This window comes from Ambystoma mexicanum, chromosome 6p (assembly GCF_040938575.1).
Source record: "Ambystoma mexicanum isolate Mex_15411 chromosome 6p, UKY_AmexF1_1, whole genome shotgun sequence".
NCBI lineage: Eukaryota > Metazoa > Chordata > Amphibia > Caudata > Ambystomatidae > Ambystoma > Ambystoma mexicanum.
In genome coordinates, this window is record NC_090935.1 from 1,343,690,146 (window position 1) to 1,343,717,517 (window position 27,372).

Here is a 27,372-nt window from a genome sequence, read left to right on the forward strand (position 1 = left end):
GCCTGCAGCTCTAAATAATGGATAGCTTTTGCAAGGCTCTCCACCCACTCCTGTACTTTGGGAGTCCTCTGCTAAGTCCTGGAGAGCCCTTTCGTTAGTGTTCACTCTTGAACCCAGATAGGTCAGATCGCCCTTAACGAGGTCCTCCTTCATTTTGTCCGGTTGCATTTGCTGTCGCCAAAAGATTGAAAGCAGTCCTCCTGGAGCTTCCTCGTGACTCTTTCCTCTCATTAATAATCCTCCAGAGCCACCCCCTCCCCGTTTCTATCTCTCTCCTTCCTTCCCTCCAGCTCCGCTCCCTCTTCCTTTCTCCATAATTTTTGAAGCATGCCCTCCGGTAGTTTATCTCCTTTCGCTGAGGTCCCTTGAGCCTTTCCTTTGCTCTTAGACATCTTACTCAGAAGTGGGACCTCCTGGTACCACTGGCTCCTTTGCGGGCTTCCCTTTCTTCCACTGACTTGCACTCATAGAACGCCGCAAGCACCTCTTGCTGCCGGTTCGTGTGCACTCCCCGCCGAAGGACCGGCACTTCAGGGCTCTTCACGGCCTCAGGGCTTTCGGAGTCGGCCTAGAGGATCCCCTCTCCCACCCCCTGGGGTGAGGCTGGGCCTCCTACTGTTGAAGGAGCACCGATCTCTTCACACAATTCAGCCCCCGGAGCAACTGCCCAACCCCACCTCTCCTTACGGTGCTTGCACTGTCCCAACTTCTCATGGGGGGGGAAGAGAGGGAGCCGAGGGGCAGCTTGTATCAACCACCCTCACCAGGTGGGCACTGTCAGAGATGAGGGGACCCAGGGGGCAGGCATGTTGCCCAGGGTCTTAGTGTCTTATTTTAACCTTTTTATTTCGATGCTGCTTTCATGCCACAGTCCAGCCGCGCCCCCCTCCTGCCCCCCCTCCTGCTCACCTGCCGCTCACTCCGCCGCCTCCAGCTCCAGGCCCACTATTTCTCCACTAGGGCCCGGCAAGTGGGATGGAACTCCGGGTTCCTCCTGAGCTGCTCCGCTTCGCCTGTCCTAGCGGAGGGCCCCTCCTCAAGAGACCAGGACCGCTCCCAGTCCAAACCCAGGGAGGCACCTCCGCCTCCGGCCGCGAGCCCAGAGAGGTCCCAGGGCGGAGGCGGACCCAGGCTCCAATCCGCGGGCCCCGCTGGGGTCACCGCCCCTCCGCCAACAGTGCTCCTGCCCGGGCTACAGAGGCCTGGCTTCGCAAAACACAGCGCCGCGCCGCCCAGCCACTCCGCTCCTCGCTTCGGACACCGCATCTTCTGCCGGGGCACCCACAGCAGGCCACAATCCACTGTCCGCGACACCAGCTGATCTCCCTCACGCCAGAGCAGGCTCCGCTCCTCCACCGAGCGCCACCGCACCCAAGCACCAAAACCAGCAGGCAAGAGCACCCAGGGACGGGAAAAGCTAAAAAATGACCCACTTTCTGCTGGGGGGCTCTGGGAGCGCTCCTATCACAGGGTCATCTCCCCGGCGTCCATTTGGATCGACCTGCAACAGACTTTTTGACTGAGTTTAAAGAAGCTCTTCAGAATCTGTTCCGGCGAATGTCTGCTTCGGCCTACACCAGGCTGCGGCCTATACAGTGGGCGAGTGGGGGTGTTAATTGGTTGTGCTGCATACATATATATATTCCCCTTGGCGAATGCCTACATTTCCACACTCCCTTTTTGTTCTGTTTATTTTCCCTGTTCTTAAGTATCAGTAGATTCACTAGTGCCACTCCACCCCACACCCATCCTCCAGAAGGCAGGCCAGTGTCACTACTATGGAGACTACCCCCAACGACCGTGGCACACACAATGTAGGGATACTCACTCGTGATGCACACAACCCCGAGCCAGTCAACAACAAAGTAATTGAAATCTGGCCACACAGTATAAAAACGCACCTCTGGTGCATCTACCTCGATGAAGTCCTCTGCGCCCACCCCATGTGCGCAACACAACAGTCCTCCAAAACAAGTGAGAAGTCTGCCATGCATAAAAAGCCCTCGGGCCATGTTTCGCAAGCAGTTGAGTGTACTCTGAAACAAACACCTATGTCCTCCGTTTACACTACCGAACATCTATGGAAACCTCCTACACAAGAGACTGGTTAGCCGTTGAAACACTGTCCCACACCTAGCAAAAACGCTGGGGCAGGTGCATATATTGCCGAAACACAATCCCTACACCGAGGCCTTCTCTCCTTTGTCACAAGCTTTACTTTCTGAACCAACGCATAACCCTGAAGAGGTTAGATTTTCTCTTAAACATACACATAGCACAGGCTCTTGGACAAAAGAGCTTTGAGCAAACTATGGACGAAGTCTCATGTTTTTTTCATTTAGTTAAAAATATCCCGTTACACAAAAGCATATTGATTTACAACAGGACAAGCCTCCTTCTTAATCCTCTAGATTACATTAGGAAGTCCATTCACAGCCCTAAAGTGCAGGGTTTACAGAAGAGGTCATTTAATACTGATTATGATGATCAATATGGCGATGAGCATCCTTATGAGGACGACTAATTTCTGCTTCCTTGACCTCAGTATGATGACCAACCTGTCGCTGAGTCTCCTGTACATAACTAAATCTTGTGTAATGTTCTGCTTAAAAAGGCAGCAGACCATTTCAAAATACAAACATGATCTAGATTTTGTAGATGATTTTGTAGATGAAATGCTAGAAGAAAAAAACTCTAGAAGGCAATTAAAGGAATAATGCGCTCAGAGATATTTGCTAAAATGATGGTCAATAGTCTAAAACATAGTTTAGACATATTTTGAATGAAAGTTCCTATGTAAACACTTTGAGCAAACCAGGCTCAGTCTTTACATGGGAGCATCCATTTTGTGATTTCAGGCAGCCTCCTCAGCTCTGCCCTGGCGGCACTAAACGAGCAGAAAAAGCCCCCTAATGGGAGCTTTTGCTTACTGCAGCCAGAGCTGAGGAGGCTGCCTTCACTTTCATTTTACGTTTTCGGTGCTCTCCAATCCCAGGGAAGCACAGAAAACGTAAAATGAAGGTAAAAAGCTGAGGCGCGTCAATTAAAAATACAACGTTGTTGTATTTGTGATTGCTGTGGTTGGAAAACCACAGAAATCATAAATACAACTATGTTGTCATTCTGACTGCGGCAGCTTTCGCGTGGAGTCTCTTCGGCTCCCCCAACCCTGAGGGAGTCAAGGAGTCTCCAAGCGAAAAGTTGCCGCATTCAGAATAACATTGTTGGATTTGTAAATACTGCTACATTTACAAGTCCAGCAATGTTGTATTTCCCACTGCGGCAGCTTTTGCTTGGAGTCTCCTAGACTCCCTCAGGGTTGGGGGAGCCCAGGAGACGCAAAGTGAAAGCCAAGGCAGGAAGAAACACTGCAGCGTTTTTGAAACACAACCGTGGTGTGTTTCTGCCTGCCGCAGCGATCACTTTGGGTCTCCGGGGCCCGGAGACCCAAAGTGATAGCTACGGTTGTGTTTCAAAAACGCTGCGGTTTTTCTTTCTAGGTTTCTCGGGCTTCTCCGGCCCAGGAGGCTCCAAGCTGAAGCTATCGCAAAAATAAATACAACGTTTTAAAAGCTGCGGTTTTCTTTCTAAGTTTTCCGGGCTGGAGAAATAAATCGCAGCTAGTGCTTAATTTAAAAAAAGAAATGAGCACTTACCGAGATACAGCTTTCCTGCCTGCTGTCTCTGGTCTCCGTGCTCTGGCACCAATGAAGCAAAAGCCCACCCAGTGGTAGCTTTTGTTTACTACAGCTGGCTGGTTTTTGCTTAATTAGTGCTGCAAGGGCAAGCACAGGAGGCATCCATTTCACAAAATGGATGCCTCCTAGTGCTTCCCATTTTAAAGTTTGGGCTTCATTTGCTCAATACTTTACATATATTTGTTTTTATTATTGACCATCTTTTTTGCCAATAATATTTCTGAGCGCACTATTCCTTTAATGCCACTGCTTCAGTCAGTATCCACAAGAATTCAACCTTCTTTAGAAATGCCTTCCCTCACCAGTGTTGGTAATCCCAGGGTGGAGAAAACATTGTGTCCAGTACCTTTTGGCCTGTTATACATACAAGGTCATCTTAAGCCAGATTCCCTGGTGGTTACCACCTCCCGTAAGAGGGCAGGGACTCGCTTAGCTTTCACAGAAGCTCCCCCTGAAAAGGAAAGTAATAAAGTATTTGCTTTGGGAAAGAAAGTGGCAACTTCAGCCGCGTACCAAGTGTGCATTGCCAACAATACCACTCTTCTTTTCTGCTATTATAGGGCACTCTGGAACAATGATCTGTCACAGCTGGACTCAGTCCCTGAACCTCTTCGGACCCAAATTTCAAAACAGTAGCTGAGGGCAAGCAAGTGGCTAACAATATTATTAAAGTTAATTTAGATGCAGCTGGCAATTCTGGTAGCGGATGGCACAGTACTAAAGCTCCACATTTGGTTGCAACATTCAAGGTTTGAGCTTGAGATTTAGGCAACCTTACTCAATATGCCCATTGAAGCTAACATGTTTGGAAAGGCAGTGGATAATGCCTTGGAAACTGCTTAAAAAAAAAAAAACATGAGACTCTAAAATCCTTAAACCAAATGTCTAACAAACCCTGTGTTCAATGGGGTGTTTTTAACACATGTAAGTTTTTTTCGTTGACAAACATCTATGCGCAACACAATCTGCCTTCAACCGGGTTCATCCCCTTCGTACTCCAACACTTCAGTCAGCACCCTTTCAATCCACCCATCAAATGGGGCATAAGATGGTGTAGAGGTTCTAGGGCAACAGCCTCCCATGTTTTCCCAGTAGGGGGCTGGATCTCACAACTTGCCAACGCATGGGAGGGAATCACCTCAGACAAGTAGGTACTTTCCACCGTGTCCAAGCGGTACTCCATAGAGTTCCTCACAAGACCTTGTTACCATCCACCAAAGCAACAGAAAATGTCACAAGAACAGTGAATTCGACAAGACTAGATTCAAACTCTTCTACTAAAAGGAGCAATAGAACTGGTCCCTCCTCACGAGTTAAACAAGGGTATTCATACTTCCTTGTCCCCAAAAAGGATTTAACTATGTGCCCTGTGTTAGACCTACGTCCAGCAAATAAATGTGAAACGCAAGCGTTTCAAATGACCACCCTTAAGGAAGTAATCCTGCTCTTAATACGGGAGGATTACATGGCAACATTGGCTATGAAAGATGCATACTTTCATATTTCAATGTTGCCAGCGCACAAGAAATATCTCGGGTTCAAAGTCGGAACGGCTCCTTACCAGTTCAAGGTGCTTCCCCTCGACATATCCTCTGCACCAAGAGTATTTACCAAAGTCCTCGCAGTGGCGGCTGGCAACCTGCGCAGACAGTCCATTTCAGTGTACTCTTTATCGCAACTGGCTAATTACAGGAGACACCCTCCAAAATGTCAGCAAAACACCCAAGAGACAATAAACCTACTCTTCAGCCTAGGCTTCTCAATCAGACAGGAAAAAAACAAGTTCTGAATCAAACAAAGGTTTCCTGTGGTTAAAATTCAAATGAAAGATGCCTTGGTCTTCCCCTCTAACAAGAGGGTACACAATATGCTATTCTAAATTCCACATTATGTAGCTGGTTGTCGGATAACCGTACGGAAAGCCATGCACCTTTGAGGAAGGATGGCTTTGTGCATTTACCTAATGCCTCACACCTGGCTCTGCATGCGTCCTATGCAAGAGGCGAAACAATGGTCGCAAGTGGGATGATCTAGTGCTAATTTAGCAGAGCTTAGTTCATTCTCTGCAGTGGTGGACAAAGGAGACCCTTCTGCAGGGAAATTCATTCACCCCTCTTGCAGTAGAACCCACTCTTACCACAGACACATCACTGTCAGGGTGAGGAGCACATCTCCTCAATCACACTGCTCTCGGGAAATGGTCACAATTACTAACAAAGAAGCACATCAACCTTCTAGAATTGTTGGCAGTGTTCAAAGCGCTTCAAGCCTTTCAACATCTACCTCGGGGGAAAACAGTCCTAGTCCTAACAGACAGCTCTTCAGCCATGATTTACATGAACAAGCAAAGGGGAACACACTCTCCAGGTTTGTCCAAACTAGCACAGAACATATGGAATTGGGCATTAAAAAGCAACATATTCCTACAGTGCCATTACGTTCCAGGGGAACAGAACTGCCTAGCCGATGTGTTAACCCGAAACTCGCAGCTTCCATCAGAACACAAATGACAATTGCAAAATGACATTCTGCACGACATCTTCACACACTGGGGACAACCAGACAAAGATCTGTTTGCAACCCAGCACAGCGCACAATGCCAAACTAAGCACCCAGGTACCCCCAAACGGGGTCCAAGTGGAATGCTCTGTGGATGAGCTGGTTAGGGAGTTTTGCTTATGCTCCCCACTGTCCACCACTACTCAACAATATCCTCCACAAGATGCACCAGTAACAAGTCAAACCCATTCTAATAGCTCCAATGTGGGCATGTCAGCCATCGTTCTCACACCTGCTCACAATGTCCCTTTGCTCACCAATGAAACTTCCATGCCCATACAACATGCTGTCCCAACATCAGGGGACAACATATAATCTGTGCCATCAAACACTGAACTTGGCAGCTGGGCTCCCGAAGTCCTAGTTTGGAGATTTAAATGTACCACAAAGATGTACAGACATCCTTAAAGAGGCACGCAAACCTAATATAAGATATGGCTACTACAATATATGGAAACGGTTTATCTGGTGCAAAGCTTGAGCTCCGATTGATTGTTCTCCTTCATGCATTGTTCTCTACTTAGTTTACCTGTTAGATTCCGGTTTAGTCTTTAACTATTAGTCCATTTCGCAGCACTCTACACACACCACCTCTCAAACGAAAGTGTCTTGGTGGAAGGTGCCAGTAGTAAAGGCATTCATGGGGTGGGAGGTAAGATTACACCCTTTCGAACCCAACTCCCGGATGGGATTTAAAAGTTGTACTTGGAAAGCTCATGAGTTCCCTATTTGAGCCAATGCATAATCAGTTTTAAACATCTCACTTACAAGGCAGTTTTTCTCATTGCCATTACATCCGGTAGAAGGGTCAGCAAACTACAAGCACTCTCAGTTCAATGTCCCTTTGTTGCCATTCATAAAGAAAAAGTAGTGCTAAGAACACAACCATGTTTTTCTCCAAAATGTATTTCAAAGTTCCATGTCAACCAGCCCATAGAACTTCCAGATTTCTTCCAAAACCCTTCCAATTCAGCAGAAAGAAGCCTCCATATAGTTGATGTTAGGGGGGTCTGTAATGTTGTACCTTAACAAGATAAAGCCAATGAGAAAGTCTGATCAATGCTTTGTGTCCATAGCTAATGGAAGTGAAGGGGAATCCTGTCTTTAAGTCAGCTATCTCAAAATGGATAGTCAAATGCATTCAAATGTGCTACCCCCTTTCAAACAAAACTCAGCCTTTCACGCCCAAAGCACACTCAACACAGGACGCAGTCACTTCTTTGGCTTTTATTGCAAATTTCCTTTTGGATGCCATTTGCTAAAACGGCTACTTGGAGTTCTATACATGCTTTCACACAAAATGACTGTCTGGATGCACATTCCAAACCAGATTCACAAGTGGGACAAGCAGTGTTAAGACCTATTTGCTGCTGTACCTTCAAACATATCACTGCCTGTTCCAGGTACTGCTTGCTAGTCGATGCACAGCATGTGATTCTTAACAGATCCACAAGCCTCGGAAGGCACACATTACTTACTGTAATGGTGTTTCTGATGATTCATGTATAGTAATAGGGAGCTTTGGCATATAGTGCACCTGTTTTGCTTTTCTGTCGTGTGTAATGACCCTAGAACCACTTAACTTATTACACTGGACTCAGGGAGGCAATAACACACACTTAGACCAATAATTGGAATATATGCTGCTCTTTACAGGCCCTTTTATTCATCCATGATATAAGCATACTAAGGATTCTTGGAGTAAATATAATGACACACAGACAATGATAGCTACAAACAAAGTTTACATCACCAGTAGTGCAGTTGAAGGAGAAAGCTTCATCTCGACCCCTATGACACTACCCAGTCCCAAGGCAAGTAGGCAGAGAGCTAACACTTGCTAACGGGGTCTGGAGCGGAGCGTCCTGCCTCTCAGCGAGACTTCATCACCCGGGGTTCCAATTCTCTCTCTACCACCAGGATACCTCTTCTCATATGGGAGAAAACATCCCCACCCACATTAGGTTGCCAACTGTCCCCTGCCGAAGGGCAGACAGCAAGCATGGGGTGCAAAGAGCAGAAAAATCGGGTCAGTAGTGGAAAAACCCAGTTTGTCTCCCGCACGCTCATTCCCAGCACCCCTTACCACTGCACCTGAACAACTCTGACTCCCTTCTTGGCTTGTCCTTGCGCGAACAATACACTAGCTATCCTCCACAGTGAGCTCATCTGCTTCAGAATATAATATTGCAGCCGTGGCAGAACTCATTTCTACTAACTGAGCTCACATAAACATAGTCCTTCATTGCTGTCTGAAAGTGAATGTCCAAAATGACTGTGCACCGGCGCCATGTTGTTTTTTAGCTTATTGTCACACATGCATTACAGCATCACAATTTGTTTCTTGGCCCACTCATGGCAACATTACTTAAAGAAATGGGACCTCTAATCTATATTCCCATCTATGCTGTGGTATGTGTATTCTGCTCATTGCACCAGGTGTCGCTTTCATCAATGCTACAGCGGTTGTACATTCTGTGAAGCTGCTAATCGGAGATCTGTATCAATGCTGGTGCATATGTACCTTTGCCATGCGGCAAAGTATTGGTGTCCTGCTGTACTACAGGCACTGGGGATGAATGGGCACTCATAAAAGGCACAATGACTTTTCCCTTTCATTACTGTATCAGCACTTTGGTGCTATTTCGAGAGCGCATGTCAGAGCTATACGAATCCTTACTACAAAAGCAACATATACTTCCTCAACCCATGTATGTACTTCCCCATCTATCGCACTACTATCCCGTGCCAGCAGTTTCTGCAGCGCCAAACATGTGGCATGGAGAAGCAGCAGTGTGATGGGCTGGTGGTGGGCCGATCTAGCACTGAGCCGGACCGCTGTGGCTGGCATTAGTGCGCCAAGATTATTTAGGATGGGGCACTTATTTTGTTTTTACAAATTAAGCACTGGGTGTACACCGTTACTCTACAATGCCTTTGTTTGCATTGTATGCCTCCTTAAATTCTTTAAATGTACCTCATATAGCAAGTTGCGTAAAATGGTCCTATGTATAAATTATCTAACATTTTGTATTAACAATTGTCTTTTTTCTTTCTTCTCAATTTTAGTTATCAGTCCGATGGCACCAAAAAAGAACCTCTGAAGATGAGCTCTATGGTATGGACTAAAACATTCTTGCTGGCATTTTATGTGACTCTAAATCCATGTTATTTCTCATCCGGTTGTCCTATTTCTGGTATTGGGATTCGTTTTAAGGTTATGGTCAACACAGAAGAGAATATGAAAACCACATATCACATGCTTGGGGATGCAGTATATGCCACAGCTAGTTTAGTGGGGCGACTTGTGAATTTAGGGTAGCATGTGGCGAGCAAGTTACTAAAGTAAAAGATAGCACTGAAGCAGGCCAATCATAATAGTCATTGTCAGAATGCAGGTGATTCTTTACACAGCTGTCTAGTGAGGACTGAAGAGGAGTCCAGTGTTTATATCAAGGGTCAAAACCAGCAATGTGGTTTCCTAATTGAACTCTTTTGGCAGGGCTCAATCAAAGTAAGAAATCTAGTTTGAAAGGCAATGTTTAATTTCTTTGAAAACTTAGCAGGACTCAGAAGCCTACACTCTTGGCGAGCCCACTCCATTTCAGTTCAGATGGGGCATATTTCTTTTTGCAGAAGTAATTTCCATCTGCAAAAATGGAGTGAGTCTCAAATGAGATTGATTGTGGGAAGGGTAGCGTCACTCCCAACTGCCCCTACTTCCTGTAGACATTTGTGCTGTGGCCAATAGATAATAAAAAGCTTGGTACCCTTTATTGGTGCGTAATACAAATTCTTTCAACTTTATTAGTTGATTGCCTCACTTTCTTTGCCAGCAGGCCATCCCATCACACCCTTGAGGCTATTTGTTATGTTTATGCTTATTAAATTTATATAGCGCTTTAATCCAAAACGTTTTACAGTATAACAACAAGGTACAATAATGAAAGAAGCATATTTACAATCATGAAACAAACCAGTGATACAGTATATAGAACAATTTGCTTAAAAAGGAGGGGGGAGGGGAGGGGAGGGGAGAGGAGGTAGGTAAGGCAGGTTTCAATGTCTGATTTGAGGTCAGCAGGAGGGAGGGGATTGGAAGGGGGGAGCCCCCTGGTGGCCCCTGCACCCCCTGGTGGTTTCAATGTCTGGTTTGAGGTTGGCGGGAGGAAGTGGGAAGGAGGGAGGGGATCGGAAGGGGTGGCAGGGGGGTTGGAGGGGAGAGAGGTAGGGAAGGAGAGTCAGGGGGGAGTGGAGAAGGGCTTTCAGAGGAGCGGAAGGATGACTAGGTAAGGGTGGTGCAGATAGAAAGACGTAGGGAGTTCCAATGATGGGGGGCCAGTAACTGTAAGGAACGGAAGCGTGAGGAGGCACATGGGGCTGGGGGTACAGTGAGAAGGTAGAGATCAGCTGAGCGGAGAAAGCGGGAGGGAGGGTAAAATGAGAGGAGGGAAGAGATTTGTAGACAAGACAGAGGAATTTAAATTTTAGTTGTGAGAGGAAGGGAAGCCAGCCAAGTTGAGAGTGTGAGGTAGAAATAGAACTTCGAGGGCCAAGAAGACAGAGTACAGATAGAGGAGTGGTAGATGGATTTTAGGTGAGTCAGATGAGAGACAGGGAGTCCAAAGAGGAGAGAGGAGCAGTAGAAGAGGCAGGAGAAAATAAGGGAGGAGATTAAGAGTTTAGAAGCGTGGAAAGTGAGAGAGGAGCGGATCTTGCGGATGTTGAAGAGGTGGTGTCGACAGGTTCGAGAGATGTGGTTGAAGGAGAGGGAGGAGTCAATGTGGAGGCCAAGATTACAGGCATGGGTGGAGAAGGGGAAATTGGAAGGAGGGAAGAAAAGCACTTCAGTCTTGTCAGCGTTGAAGGGAAAGAAAATGGGATGACATCCAGTTTTTTTTTTTATGGCTGTTGGGGAGGAAGATGGAGTGTGATGGAGGTCAGGAGTGAAAGAAGAGAAGGAGAGAAAGAGTTGGGTGTCATCCGCGTAGAAATGGTGGGAAATGCCAAAGGAAGAGATAACAGGGGCGAGAAGGGAGGTATAAAGAGAGAAAAGAAAAGGTACAAGTACAGAACCCTGGAGGACGCCATAGTTCAAGGGGAAGTTGGAGGAGGTGCGGCCGCCCCAAGAGACAGTAAAGGATCGATTGGAGAGGTAAGAGGAGAACCAGGAGAGGACAGAGCCTTTGAAGCTGAAGGAGGACAGAGTGCTAAGAAGTAAGGGGGGGATCTACGGTATGAAAAACTGCGGACAGATCGAGGATGAGACTTGAGGATTGCTTAGCTTAGCGAGCAGTAAGAGAATTAAGTACATAAGTGAGAGCAGTCTCAGTGGAGATTGGTCTGAAGTTGGAAGCAAGAAGAGGGCTAGCAGAAGGTTTCTTCAGGATAGGGATGATGGTAGCATGTTTGAAAGCTGAAGGAAAGGTAGCAGAGGAGAGACAGGTGTTGAAGGTGGTTAGGTAGGGGATGAGGAGAGGGTAGATTTTAGGGATGAGGGAGGTGGGGATGGGATGGGATCAGAGGGGGCAGCGGTAGGGTGAGTTTTGGACAGGAGACGGGAGACACAGGATGAGGTGATGGGAGAGAAGTTGGACATGTTAGCAGAGATGGAAGAGGAGGAGGGGAGAAGGAAGGAGAGGATGTTTTGGCGTAGAGGGAATTCGGGATGAGAAAAAGTTGGCAAAGTCAGAGGGGGAAAGGGGAGAGTTGGTGCAAGGGTCAGAAGTAGGAGGGGAAAGAAGGCGAGAGAGGGATCTGGAAAATGCGCTGGGGGTGAGAAGCTTGTGAGTGGAGGAGATTAGAATAGTAGAAGCGCTTGGCATATGCGAGGCAAGAGTCAGAGAGAGAGTGATATGAGAAGTAGGAGGATTGATTAGTTAGAGGAGGGGATTTGAGCCAGCATCGTTCGAGGTGACGGAGTAGGCTTAACACACTGCATTTCCCAAAGTAAAATGTTAGCTTTAATGTGCCATTATGGTTACAACACTTATTGAGCCTTCACACCACTCCCTGTCCACCTATGCCCTAATCAAGTGGGCACCCGACCCATTAGTGGTCCTGACTCTCTCTTTGCCTTTGTTTTCACAACCTTTCTACAACAGCACTTAGATGTGTCGATTTTCCTTTTTTGATTCTCCTAAAGCAATTGGTCTCCTTTGATGTTCACTATATTTTTTTTTACATTCCACAGTAGATAACAGCCTCCTGAACAATTCTCTGCCTTTGCTTGCCTAATTCCTAAAGACCATAGCCTGAAGAATCATGCTCTTTTCACATTTCTCCACCATTTGTGATTTTTCGACAGGGCTCTGTCTCCCTTCGTACTCAACATCTGCCATTGGCTGACGACATATGTTAATTTGGATTCAATGTATGCATGTATGCTAACAGCTCAGATCATGTACCGGCTGGAAAGGATGTACCCGCCACATGTACTGGCTCCAGTCTGTGAACTTCAACATGTGATGTCACATAGGTGACTGGATCAGCAGCCCAACTAGACCAAAAATCTATTTTGCAGGGTTCAAATTGAGGGTAGCTAGGAGCTATTTAGCTCCTGCTTGTTGCCTACAAGAGCCTGGTTAACTTGATACCAACATCTAGCAGAAGCTACATTTGGTTCCCCAAGTCGACTGAGGCCTAACAAACACATCTGTGTGAATTTTAATGTGTGTTTGGGACAATTTATAAATGCGCATTACACATCTATACAAGGTTTAAAGCAGAAGGGGTCATAAATGAGTCACAATTAGGTTTTCATTTTATGTGTAAATTAGATTTGCGGAACTAGCTCCTTGTTACTCATTGGTAGCTCCTGGTCACTAGCTAATGCCGAGTTACCATGGAGCTGCTTTTAGCCCCTGCTTTTGCAATCTTCCTTTCAACCCTGATTTTTTTTTTTTATTTTTAGGAATAAATGAGCATAGGCTAGCCAAAATAACAAATGAATATTTGGCATGAACAAAGTGTGAAGAGGGTTCATCTCCAAGGTCTAGGTAGTGATTTGTAACAACATAATGAAAGAAAGTGTCTCTAAGAACATAGTGTTTAAACCAATAGTTCTCTGTGGATCTGAGGCTGGATCTCCATCACACCACCTTCAAATCAGTAAGCTATACTCTTAGCATTTAAATTAGTTCTCACATATTTATTCTGTATCGCTTGTGTGTTTCCCACATCTTTCTTCTTAATGTCTTCAGGCTACAGGGTTTCCACACACGCTTGGTATCCAGGCTTGTCCATCTGACTCTTTTAGACCTTGTTGGGCCTTGATGGAATGTCTGCTCTACAGGTAGCTGACGCTAGTTGAAGCGGTTTGCCTTCTGTTAGGCAGAGCCATGGAGGTGGATTTCTGGGACTCCTGCTTATCCAGTCTTCCTAGGGTATTGGTCCCTTTGTTCACTGTGGATTCTCAAGTAGCCACCCATCTGCATGCTCATTCCTCCTCCCTATTTTGGATCTTCCTGTTCTGTCTTTCCATACCTAACATTCTCACCACCTCCTGATGTTCTCCAACTTCCTCTTCCCGATTCTCTCCAATCACGCCTTATGACTAATCACCTCCTTATCTTCAAGCTCCTCTTTGCCATCACCATCCTCCTCTTGAGACACCACCTTCTCCGCCTCTAGTCTCAATACCTTCTTCAGTTTTCTTCCTTCCAACATTCCCTGTGTACTCTCTGTGCTCGCCACTCTACCCAAAACACCTCTTCCGGAACCCTCCCCAAACTCCTACACTGGGCTCTGGTAAATTAGGACAGTGCCACCCTAAATAAAGGTTGAAAGCTTTGTGTGTATTGTCTTCACCAGATGTTGGGGGTTACACATCATGCCATGATCAAAAGGACTCTCTCAGGACCTCAGAAAAGTATTTATTAATGCTAATTTATCAAAGTGCTACAAAACCAGCATTTGGGGCTCTTTCAATCCACTCTGATAGTTTCCCATGGAAATCTCATCCAGGAAGTTATAAGGAACTCCAGAGTTGCCTCCATGGATCTTCTGGCTGCTCATCGTAGCTAATGTGAGCATCAGTGACTCTTCTGCCGGAATAAAAACGGAATTGGAATGTTCATGGAAGGCCAGCCAAGTTAAAACTAGTGCTCTTTAAATGAAAATGCTGCCCATCTAAAGTTTGCCAAAAATCACACAAATGATCCACAAGACTACTGTAATAGTGGTCTCTGCACAGAAGAGACAAAATGCTAAGGAGTTTTTTCTACAGCCCTCTGGTAAGTGGTTTAAGACCACCTACCCTCTGTGAAGTAACAGGTTGTCCAAGCCTGTTCAAAATTCTCTCAATGGTCACTTAGCAGGACTTCGCTCTTCAGAGAGGTATTAACTGGCATTGCAGTAGAATTAGGACCATTCACACAATACACTACACATAATACACTACACATAATGTACTGTAAATGTGTGTGTATTGTAAAGTATAAAGAGCAAACTTTTATTTGGCATAAAAGAAAACTGGTTGGAGAAATCCTATCCGTTCCTAATTCTAAGAGGGGTTTCCCTGCCTCAACAAAATGAAGGAACGTCCATTTCTGGATGTTAAACCATAAAGCGTCCTCTGATATGTGGCCATAATCCCTAAACTGACCCTTATATGCTAAACTTAATATAATGTGTACATGTTTTTTTTTGTTAATGTAACTATCCCAGAGCTACCAACATAATGTTCTGAGGTGCAACAAACCAAAATAAGTTTTCCCCACAGATTTCCTCTAGTGGTCCTAATGTCACTTTGTTAAAGTTCCAGTTTTGTTCAAGGGGGAAATGCTCTTCGCTTGAATTTCCTTAAAGTACACAATCCACTTGAAAGCATATTCTCTTGAATGCACGCCGTTCTCTTTAATGGTTTCATCAAGGGGGAATGCCTTTCCCATGAACGTCTTTGAAGCACATCCAACTCTCTTGTTACTGTTTTCACAACTTCACCAAGGGGTATTAACTCCTGGACTTTGTCTTTTCCCATTCCCTGGTGCACTCTCCTTCCCAGGGTATTGTAACTTTATAACTTTGCTCTATAAAGGGCTATGGGTCCTCCCTTTTCCAAAGAATGAACATTTCAGATTGGGATTTCAATCCCTTGTTTCTCATACTCTTCTTATTGCCCCTGGTTTACTCACCTGCCAGGGTGCTACACTTTATTACCTTGGTGTGTTTCCCAGACACTCACATTGCCAGGTTCAGTATTTTGCTAGGGCTTTTCCAACTTTCGTTCACTCTGTTGTATCCAGAAAGCAATACTTTTCATATGCTGGATCACCGACCCATTCGTAACAATGTCTGCATCAGTTTTACTTCCCTTGCTTTAACTCTTAATGTTTGTAGCACTACCATTGTCTTTCCTTGGACTCGTAACAATATTTATATTGATATCAACTATTTCACTTCCTTCTCTTGGGCATTCACCCTGAAACGCCCCAGTAAACTATTTGCTCTCCCTGGGTTTACCGGTCTTCTGTGGCTGCTTCGATGTTCCTCGCGTTTCACCCTCAGCTTTGCTTTTTGCCTGCTCGCCAAGGACGAGTTCTGCAAGCCAATCTGCTTCCGCCCTCCCTCTGTCGGTGTGTGACACCTCCAGCTGCCGTTGATGGAGATACAGCAAACTTCTCCCGGTTTTGCTTCTCTGCACGCTCTTTCTCCTGTGCACAGCGTTAGTCAGCTCCTTCCCGGCCTTATGAACCACATCAGAACAAGTGAGCTGCAGCATCTGCCAATCTCGCTGCTTCTCTGCCTACTTCTCCCTTCGGTTGCTGGTCCTTGCGTGCAGCTGACGTCTCTCCTGCAGAATGGTTTCCGTGGCGTCTGAAGCCTATTTGCTTGACCTTCCTTCCCATTGCCTACACAGGGTTAATCTTTCTGCAGGGTTTCCTCAAGCGTCGTCTCCTTCAGCGGTTAACTTTCCCGTGACCGTCTGCTTCCTCAAGTTTTCCCGACCCGCATCAGTAGGGCTTGCCATTTTCTCCCTCGCAGGTGTGCTGTATTTAAATCTCCTGGCACCTGTCAAGACCAAGCCTTGCAACAACTAGAGCGCACCTCCAGCTCTTGGGCTCTATCAATCTTCTTTGCTCCACTCTTCGTCTCAGTACTGTCGGTTAATTTCTTATGGGAATATGAAAGAGTTATCAGTCAACTGGGGATATGCATGCATTTTATTCCAACAGTATCGTATGTCCTGCAGAGTTGAGAAGCTAAAGGAGTATTCGGGCTCAAGAGGAAAGTGGATAACTGGTTCTATCCAGCAAGTCTACTCCATTCCCCCAGTGTTTGGGGGAGGACCACATGGGGTAGACAGTCACCCCTAGGGTCAGAGTCTGGTAGCTTCTGGCCACATGAGGGGAGGTGTGTGTGTGTGTGTGTGTATGTATGTGTGTAAGATAGATATATACACAAGCACTTTCTCTCTGCGACATGCATTACTATGACTTTTTTGTCCTGTTGTACCCTGCATTTTATGCTCTTTATATAATAAAATTGGTGTTACTTTTTCACAGATTTTTGTCATCTGTCAGCCTCTCCTGTCCTTGGAGTGTGGTCCGCCCGTATTTTCGCTGCATTTTATTTCCATATATACGGTAGCGGGCCGTGTAGTTATGGTTACGTTGCTAAACTCATAGGAAGAGCACTTTTTCGGCGGCTTATTACTGCACTCCCCCTGGATGAATCCTCACCAAACTTTGCAAAAAAAGTATATGGTGACTCTGAATTTTTTTCGCCAACTTTGGTGAGGTTTCGTGCAGGGGGATGTAAGAGGGGGGGGGTTCCAACATTATTTTTTTTCCCCCATAGAGTGAATGGGGAAAAACTTTGCGCACGGCCACGGCCCGAATGGCTGGACGGATTTGCACCAAATTTGCAGCAAGAGCGCGGGGGCTTGGGTCAGAAAGCGGGCTTTTGAGTTTTTGGTGGAAATCGGACCAATACTTTTGTTGCAAAGAACTGAAATGTACGTGCCAAAAAATTAGTGATATCTGGGTCTGCTCTGCGGACCCATTTCCCTGTTCACTCAGCGGACCGAAGTCTCATTGACCTGCGGTACGCCTTGCTATTGGCGAACATTGGATGTGGCTGGTGGTTGGCTGGAGGGAAGCGTGCTGTGTGTCAAAGGTTTTGGGAAACACCACCATGGTGTATCAGAGGATAGTGCCACGCCGGAAGGGGTTGCAAAACATGGTTTACAGGCGCAGGTGGGCGAAAGAGGGCTAAGCAAAGAAATTGCCCATGAGTTATGCTGTAGCCTAGGGCTTCCGCTGGTTATGTTGACTTTGTGCATTGTTTTATGGCGATGGGTTAATGGCGAAATGTTCCCATGCTGGGCTGCCTTGCCTTGTAGTGGTTGTGGGTAAGGCATAGGCTTTTCAGTGCATGGGCAGAGGCGGCAGGCCTCCCCTTGTGCCCAAGAGCCTAGGGCTTGGGCACCAACCCTGCAATGCAATGCTTCCATGCACGCAGCTACTCGCATATACTTTATTGGCGGGTATCTGCACAGGCGACTATCATATTTTGGTCCATGCAGGCAGGCTGCAGTGGGGATGGGGAGTGCATTGGATATTCTATGAGGATATTTCCAATCGGTGTACTAAGTTGTGTTGTGCCTGCAAAGTCTCTACTTGCTTGTGTGCATGGTTAGGGGGCTTTCCACCTAACAGTGCGGGCAGTAGTTGGAAGTAGGTGTGAGGAAGTTGTCATGTGTGGGTCCGTTAGTGTACGCACTATTGCCTACTAGTGTGTGTGCGCAAGGACTAGGCTTTTGGGTACATTGGCAGAGGCCATAGGCCTCCGCATGTACCCAAGAGGCTAGGACTTGCTCACACCCTTGCTTCAAGGAAGGCCTTTATGACATTGAGACATGGAAGGATTTTTTGCCAGCACACTTTTGCTATATGGACCATTCACGCAGCTACTGACAAATACTGTATTGGTGGTTAGGTGCACAGGGGACAGTCATATTTTGTTCAGTGCAGGGAGACTGCATTGGGGATGGGGAGTGCATTGGAGATCATATGTGGATATATGCCGTTGGTGTACTATGTTGTGTTGTGACTGCAAAGGCACGCCTGCCTTGGGTGCATGGCTACAGCCCTTGGCCCTATCAGTGTGGGCACTGGTTGGAAGTAGGTGTGAGAATGTTGTGGTGTTTGGGTCCGTTAGTGTACCCATACGTACCTGTAGTCAGGAATGCTCTGTGACCACATGGTCCCATGCATGCCTCTATTGCCTTGCAATGGGTGTGTACTAGGACTAGGCTCTTGGAGGCATGGGCGGAGGCTGTAGGCCGCCACATGTACCCAAGAGGCTAGGGTTTGGCCACAGTCTTGCTTCAGGTAGGGCAGTAAGACATTGGCACATGGAAGGATTTTTTACCATCATAGTTTTGTGATATGGACCTTTTACGCAGCTACTCACTTATACTTCATTGGGGGTAGCTGCACAGGTGGATATCATTTTTTGGGGGATGGGGAAGGAGTGCATTGGAGGCAATATGAGGGTATTTGCAGGCGATGTATTATGCTGTGTTGTGCCTGCAAAGGCGTACTGGCTTGTGTGCATGGCTAGGGCCCTTGCACCTAACAGTGTGGCCACTGTTTGGAAGTAGGTTGGAGAATGCAGCCTTGTTTGCATCTGTTAGTGTACCCATACGTACCAGTGGTCAGGAAAGCTATGTGGCCACATGGTAGCATGCCTCTATTGCCTTCTAGTGGGTGTGTTGAAAGAGTAGGCTCTAGGGTGCAAGGGCGGAGGCCATAGGCCTCCGCATGTACCCAGGAGCCTAGGGCTTGGTCATAGCCTTGCTTCAGGGAGGCCAGGCAGACATTGGCACATGGAAGGAATGTTATACCATCATAGTTGTGCAGTATGGACTTTTTACGCAGGTACTGGCAAATACTTCATTGACCGGCAGCTGTAGAGGCGAATATCCTTTTTTTGTGAGTGCAGGCAGATTCCTTTGGGGATGGGGAGTGTGTTGCAGACAATATGAAGATATTTGTAGTCTTGTAGTCAGTGTGTTATATTGTGTTGTGCCTGCAAAACCCCTACTGGCTTGTATGCAGTGGGTGTGTTGAAGGAGTAGGCTTTTAGGTGCATGGGCTGAGGGCATAGGCCTCCGCATGTACCCAGGAGCCTAGGGCTTGGCCACAGTCGTGCTTCAGGGAGCAGGGAGGGCAGGCAGACATTGGCACATGCAAGGAATTTTTTACCATCACAGTTTTGCAATATGGATTTTTTACGCAGGTACTCGTAGATACTTTATTGGCAGGCAGCTGTAGAGGTGACTCCTTTTTTGGTGAGTGCAGGCAGACTCTATTGGGGATGGGGAGTGCATTGCAGACAATACAAGGATATTTCCAGTCGGTGCGCTATGTTGTGTTGTGCCTGTAAAACCTCTACTGGCTTGTGTGCATGGCTGGGGCAATTGGACCGAACAGGCTGTCCACCGGTTGGAAGTAGGTTTCAGAATGGTGCCTTTTTTGGGTCTGTTCTTATACTGATATGTAACTCCAGCGTACACTCTTGGAAATATGAATGTGTCCTGTGGGTGCTCACTATTACAGAATGGTTGTGGAGGACATTTTGCAGTTGGTACACCAATGGAGGTGGCGTGAAGTGCCTGCACTTGCAAATGGTGTGCGTCATTGGCCTTGTTGCCATTCAGCAACTGAGATGTCACCATTTGTTTCGTATGGTGTGCCTCTCATAATACCCTGTACTTTGAGAGTGAAGGAAGATATTGCGACATGACACGAGTTAATACGCATTGCACATGTAAAGTATGGATAATGTACAGACCAACCCACATACATTTGCAACCAACAGCATTATCAACGCAGTTAGTTCAGCCAAATACAGGACGGCAGGCCATCTGACTGTTAGCTTTGTTTTGCGTACTTGTTGAGATGGCCAATGAATGCGGTTGGCGCTTCTACTGTGTGAAATTGTGATGTGTGCATCACTTCCATTACCTATACGTGTGTGCGGTATACACCATCGCAGCAGTCGCTGCCGTCACTGACTTTACTTGTGCACAAGTCATTCCTCACGGCGTGCACTCCAGGTATTGTGTTTATGTGCGTGCGAAGTGCAGCACACTCTGTCATGTGAGCACCTAGCTCCAGAAAGGAGCAACATAAACAAAAGCAAAAGCAGACATGTGCACACGGAGCATACGGTTCCAGAACATTCCCATAGTTTAGTAACACCACAGTGAATTGTTGGAAGTGCTTTATTTTTCTATAGAATGTTAACGAGTTTGCTGCATTCACCCCTCTTTTATTTCACAAACAAAATTATGACCAAGGTCGTCTGTGCACTTCTGTTGTCTAGCAAAGTGGAAAAAGGAGTACTTAGTGGTGCTTGGTGGGCCGTGTGGACAATGCATTTTCTTTGAAAGGTAGACCAGGTAGCAACTGGTGCCTCTGGAATGCATTACAGCATAAAGGTTTGCAGGTTGGTTAGTATTGCCGGAACCGCAAATGGACATACCGGCCCATATCGGTCGGCCCAGATAATGACCGAAAACAAATCGCTTATGGTAATCTTCCAATGCTTGGTCCACCACCAGTCTGTTGGAGTGTGGAAGGTGTGGCACACGCAGTAAGTGCAAGATATCTGAGAAGAAAGAGGTATAAGAGTAGACATTTTGGCTGTGCCTCGTAGTTCACTCAAAGGAAGGCCACAAACTGAAATGGCCAGGGGTAGGGCTTAGAAAAAGGCTTTAGTATACAAATGGCTGCCATATAGGTGTATTTGGCTACTAGTGTATTCAAACTGACTACAGCCACAGCGTAGTCGAAGCAGAAGTGCAGCCATTAACCTGTCTAATTCCAAACACACTTACTGGGTGATGGATTCACCATGGGACCAAAATGGGGTGCTCAAAAATCACCCATCTCCCTGGTGCACCAAAATGGATTGCAGTGACAGGGGAACCTCAGTAGATGTCCATCTGAACACAAAGCCTTAAAAGCATAGTCAACAACAATTCAGGGGACCAACGAAGTTGGGTAGGAGAACCCCAAAAATTGCATTTTGACATAAAACAATGCTAAGGCTTCTTGGATTCAATAAGAAAGAATGTTGGTGAAAAGCAAATTGTAGTATAACAGAATAACCTTGTTTGACTCATCATGCATGGTAGTGGGAGTGTGTGTTGAAGCGGCTTTGCTTGCCTCTGTACCATGGTGGCTTGAAATCATTGAAACAATCATGAATTCTGGGTTCTGTTAGAAGGTCTTGGAGTAGAATGTGAGACTATCCTGCTGCAACCAAAGAATTCTAAAGATACAAGCAGACCTACAAAAAATGCTACAGAAAAGTGAATCCCTTCTTTTATAATGTCAGTCAGTCTGGACCTAAACACCACTGAAATGTTGATTGAATTAAAACATGGAAAGCCCCCAAATGTCAGTGCAAGCAGTTCTGTGACAGGAAAGGTGCCAGAAATACAAAAGAACAAAGAGCGACCAAAAACGCATAGTTGAAGTCATTGCTGTTTCATATACTTTTTCGCACATGGAGTTTGAATGTGGAGTCATGTCTGGGAAAATTCTGAAAAAGTATCATGGTTTTGTTTAATCAGGTTATTTGTATCGATTACGACTTATATTGAAAGCTAATCACTTGTTATGTTTTCAATTTGTGAAATAAGTGAAGATCCTAAGGGATTTGTAAACTTTTTCTCAACACTGTAGACAAATCTGAAATAGATATGGGATTCATAATTGTTCGCCTATGCCTCTATCTCACTGTCACATGCCAACAGGGCCCTACCCTCCACTCCTGTTTTTTTTACTTGAGCTGCAGTCAAAATGTCTGTCGTCCTCCTTGAGACTGAGTTGCAGCTGTAAATACCTTAGGCTTGTCTTGTCTGTACTATGGCAACACAACATGCAAAGCTGAAAAGCCATACTCCTACTAAGGTTTGACTGCAGGGAGCACATCTGCTCTGAGAGAACTGCTTCACATTTGTAGCTTGTTGCTATTATAAGCCAATAAAAAAACTGCCTTAATTATGCATAAGGGCATACATCTAGGCACAGAATAAATCCATTTTAAAATAACACCTTACAGCAGAGCATTTTCCTTTCTCTGCACAAAGGTGTCAAACTCTCACAGCATACTGTCATAAATCAAACCATCTTATGTCTAAGAAGCAACTGGAGAACTGTCTCTTCTGACAGAAATGTGTACCGACACACCTGAACACTGTATTCCTGGCCTCTTGATCTCGTGATCTGAAGGCACTTTTGCCATGTAGCCCATTACAAGCATGGAATTATTAAACTTGCCACCCACCACCTATTGCAAGTTGGAATACTTGGCAGTGTGTACGTGCACGCTGGGTTTAGCGGGGGGTGTGTCGGGGAGTTTGTAAATGCTTGATCTGTAAAGACAAAAGAACACATTTGGTTATTAAGTGTATCAAACTGATACATTTAATAACCAAATTACTACCAAAAGTTCTCTTAAAGTAAACTTTATAGCAGTGTGGACTTGTGTTCTTTTGTCCAGTTGTAGTCCCATTCCACTACTGCCTTTGGGACACTCCCCCTCCTTCTGTTTTTTAAATGAACTGTAAAGAGCCAAGGATCTGTCCTGATAAAAATGCATATGGGATCGGATGGTTTCCAATAAAAATACTGGACTGCAGCCTTATTATATTTATTGAGTATTTATAAAGCGCCTGTACAGTAAATGGTGTTTCAAGGTGCCACAAGACAAAAAAGGGGCGGGGGAGGAACCAGGAAGAAAAATAACAGTAACAGTCCTGGTAAACTATGTCATTCGGATTGTGCAAGTGCAGTAACAAGAAGTGCAGGTGGGGAGGGGTGGGTGGGGGATAATGCTGGAATGGGAAGGGAATTGCGGGCAGAGAGGCGGCATACCGGGTGCAAGGGGTGGAGAAAGGCCCATGGGGCTAGGTGAGTGCTAAGGGGAGGCCATGTGGGCAAGTGCCAGGGGATGCAGGGAGTGAGGTCCACCACATGCTAAGTGCGAGGATGGGGGGAGGACCAGACTCGGTAGGGATGCACACCCCACCAGGCTAGTCATAGGGGGTTGGGGGGGGGGCTGGGGAGGTAAAGTGCAGGTTTTGTGGGGGTCAGGGAGACTGGGATGCTGTGGTAGACTAGGCTAAGAGGGCCTGTTGGCCCTGTAGGACTCCAAAGGGACTAGACAGCCAGTCAGTGCAGCAGAGGGCAGCATTAACGGGTGAGATAAGGAAGAAGAGAAAAGGAGGGTCTTGAGAAGCTTGTGGAACTTGGAGATACTTCTCAAGCCTGAGTCAGGGAGGCCATATCAGAGGACAGCTCCTGCAGAACAGAGATTTACCCCCCACTCTCTGCTTGGAGAAGCATCTGATCAGTTGGATCCAGAAAACTGCACGGCTCCAGCAGGGAAGTATTTGGGGGGGATCGAGTTGGATGTAGCGGGTTCCCAGGCCCCAGAAAGCCTTGTGGATGATGCAGAGGGTCTTGGACTTCATCCTCGCAGCCACCGGTAGCCAGTGGAGAGATTTTAGGCCTGGAGAGATGCGTTCCCTGGGCTGGAGGCCAAGGATAAGTCCTGCAGTCCTATTCTGGATTAGTTGAAGGGGCCGAAGGGAGGGTAAATACAGATTGAGGAAGAGGCTGTAGCAGTAGTCCAGCCTAGAGAGCACCAGAGCTCTGGAGAAATTGAGTTTTTGGGGGAAGGTGAGGAAACGGAGAATGCCTCTGAGGAGGTGTAGCTATGGAGCGTGGCCAGATAGGAGGGAAGGTGGGAGCAGGGGTCCAAATGAGAAGGATCTGCGTCTTACTGGCATTAAGGCAGAGATCAATAGCAGTCAGGAATGTGAGAGGTAGAGGAGACCAACATAGAGGGAAGCTTGAAGGAGAGCTGCATGTTGTCAGCATAACCCTGGAAGTGAGGAGAGAAGTTGGAGATTGAGTAAGCCAGAGGGGCAATGTAGATGCTGAAGAGCCACAGCGAGGCTAAAGGACTGGGGGATGTCACAGGTCGAGAGTGTGGTGGAGGAGAGGAAAGGACCTAGTTGAACATGGGAAGGATTGTCTGAGAGGAAGGCGGCCAACAAGTCAAGTGTCGGGTCCGTGATGCCAATGCTATCACAAAGCCGATTTATAAGGGTAGCATAATTGACTGTGTCAGAGGAAAGATCAAGAAGGATGAGCACGGAAGGAGAGTTGGAATCAAGATTTGAGAGCAAGTCTTCACAGGTGTTCAGGAGAGCCGTTTCTGTGCCTCTGGCTGCTCTGAAGCCAGTCTGGTGATCGTTGAGAAAACCAACAGATTCAGTGTGGTGGATCAGTTGGGAAATGGCCAGCTTCTCCGAGAGTTTACCAAGGAAGGGGGTAATAGAGATGTAGTGGTAGTTAGCTGGGCAGGAAAGCTCAGCAGAAGGCTTTTTGAGGAGAGAGTGCTCAAGGGAGTGTTTGAGGGATAGTGGAAAGGAGCCTGTGGCAAAGAAGGGATTGCAGAAATCAGCCTGGCTGGAGCACAGGAGGCAATGTTGTCCTCGATAGTTCTGGAGGAGCAGGGAGCACCTGTTTGGAGGAGACTTTCATTGAGAGGACTTGTTTAGAGACCTCTTCCGGTGCTATGGGCGAGAAGAGTAGGAGGGAAGGGATCAAGGTGGCCAAGCGAGGCCTGGGAGAGGGTGAGGGAGGAGAGGGAGAGTAGAGGATTGAGGACAGGATGTCCTGAGTGTTGGTTGTGAAGTGGGAGGCCAGTGCAGAGGACCAGCGATGGCAGAGGAGAATTGGAGACTGCAGTGGGATTGGCAAGTTCCTTGCAGATTTAGAACAGTTAAGCCGTGTTAGTAGCCCCAGAGATGCAGGCTTGGATGTGGGCCCTCTTCCAGCTGATGCAGAGTCTGTATTGTCTTTGGGGCAGGCGGCAGGCCAGTCTGTCAGTGGATGTGCTTGAAACCTGCCACTTTCGTTCAACTCTGCACTTGCATTTCGGAGAGGCTAGATCGTAGTCATACCAGGTGTTGAGCTTGAAGGCAGGCTTCATGCAGATCCTAATGACTGGGGCAAGGATTTCCAGGGTGATGGAGAGGTGAAGGTTAGCAAGGGCTGTGTCGGCGTGAGTCAGTGGCTGGAGTGGGAGGGGGAATGAAGGTGGTGGTGAAAGAAGCAACTGACACTCGCTTCATCGGTCAAATGGTGGAGAAAGAGACTGGCAGTGCGGGCAGAGGCTTAGCCGTGCGACCCATGAGATCCAGTTAAGCGGACAGGAAAGCGTGGTCAGACCAGCAGAGAGGTGTGGTGAGAGGTTTGGAGATCGGGATGACTGCTGAGATGAGAGCATCCAAGGTGTGTCCGGATGAGTGTGTCGGACCAGAGGAAAGAATGGTGAGGGAAAGAGTCACAGAGGCTCCAGAACAGTCCAGTAATCACTTCAGGAGAGTCAAGGTTTATATTGAAGTCTCTGAGAAAGAGCATCTTGAAGGTAGATGCCATGAGAGAAGAGGTGAGGTCAGCCCACTCCGAAAGAAAGAATTATCATGCTAAATGGTGAATGGTTCATGGGGTCCCTTAAATTGGAGTTAGCAGTAGGCTCTCTGGAACTTGCCTCTCGTGACACTGCCAAGAGCAGCCTACAGGGCCCTTGGCCAAAAAGGCCTTCCCTCTGACCAATCACAACTTCATGTATTCCTTACAACATTACCTTCAACACAGAGAGCACTTAGAATCCCACTTTCCCTTTTACCCTGAGTGTAGCGACTCTGGGTATTGGACCTGTTCGGATGGTAGGGTTATGTTGTATTCAGATTGTCCCTAACGTATCTGTACCTATATGGGGCATTGGTATTGTGGTAAACTACCCAGCATCCTCTGAAATCATCAGGTGTTGTTGAATTCCCATTCATTCTTTTTCACTCCAAATTGAGGCGTCTAATTGTCTTTCCTTACTACTTCTGTTCACTTGCCCTCCCAAACAAAAATATCTGCTTACTGTGTTCTTGGGAGTACTTGTGGGAATGCCCTGTGTGTCTCTTTCATGGCTTAGCACTGCTTCTGAGGACAGATGGTTATAAGGCGCAAGTCTCCGCATTCACCCTCATGTCCCAATTTTCTGAATAAAGTGTCATGTCAGAATTTAGAGTTGGGGCAGAATTCCTTTTAGAGTGGTTCAAATATCCTATTTTATAGGGCCGCAAAACGTGTGCCTCCTTCAATTTGGATTCTGGAACCTTATGTTTGTGGTCAGAGGGACTTCAATAGGTCTCCCTGTCATTGCAACCCTTCTGTAGTATATGGTCCTATGTTAGCCCATATTGCCCAAGGAAAATAATTACTTTTAATCCCTCCATTTTGGTCCAAGGGTGATTTTGATCATCCTACATTGGTTTTTGATGTGTCTGATGGTGGCGGCTGTCATTTAAGTTGCGACTTCACTAAGATTGAAGCTGATTTTATCCCATTAGTAGGCCAATGTAGCTTTTTTGATTGCCATTTTTGTCAGTCCTTTTGTTTTTGGGCATTTTCTTTGTTTGGGGAAACTAAGTGACAGGCCTTAAATGTCCATTGTTCAAACATTCTCATGCTTAGCTAGACCTGGTCCCTCAGAAGTGGCTTAGCCTGCTTTAGGCTGGTCCATAAAATTGACAGGCCAGTGCGCATGTTTTGTAGGTAGACAAGAGTGTGTGAATGACCTTCTGTGATTGGAAGGCCAGCCCAGGAGTAAATGAGTACCACTAGGGGAGACCCTAACTATTCCTTAATTCTGCTTGGATTTCTCTATGTTCGTTGCCTATGTGTGGAGGATATTTGCCCAAAAGCTGTGCTTTTATTTTAGGACCCTTTGCTGGGCCTTGTGTCCTTATCCTTGGCTCCAGTTTTTCGTTTTTAGTTGCTGGATGTCTTTCTGGCTGTTCTCTGCATCTAGGTTACTTGTTCTTCCTGGGGACTTCCTTGCTGCTTTAACTCCTAGCTGGTGGATCTCCCTTGTGAGAAGGCTAATTTCTTTCTTCTGGGTCATCGTTGGTCCGGGCCTCGATCCTTTAACCTGACCTGAAATGGAATTTCTTATCACTGAATTGTTTTGCCTTTTTTGAGCCGTGTTTTGTGGAACCTTTGCCTGGGAGTACTGATCTCTGGGC

General features: G+C 46.6%; 1 protein-coding gene across 1 annotated transcript in view; it reads left to right on the plus strand.

Annotated features, from left to right (window-relative positions):
* RIC1 (RIC1 homolog, RAB6A GEF complex partner 1) overlaps nucleotides 1-27,372 on the plus strand; it is a 1,165,874-nt gene that overhangs the window by 754,851 nt on the left and 383,651 nt on the right. Inside the window, exon 10 of the mRNA XM_069626020.1 lies at nucleotides 9,327-9,375. Coding sequence (XP_069482121.1) covers nucleotides 9,327-9,375 — 49 coding nt within the window. The remainder of the gene's footprint in view (nucleotides 1-9,326; nucleotides 9,376-27,372) is intronic.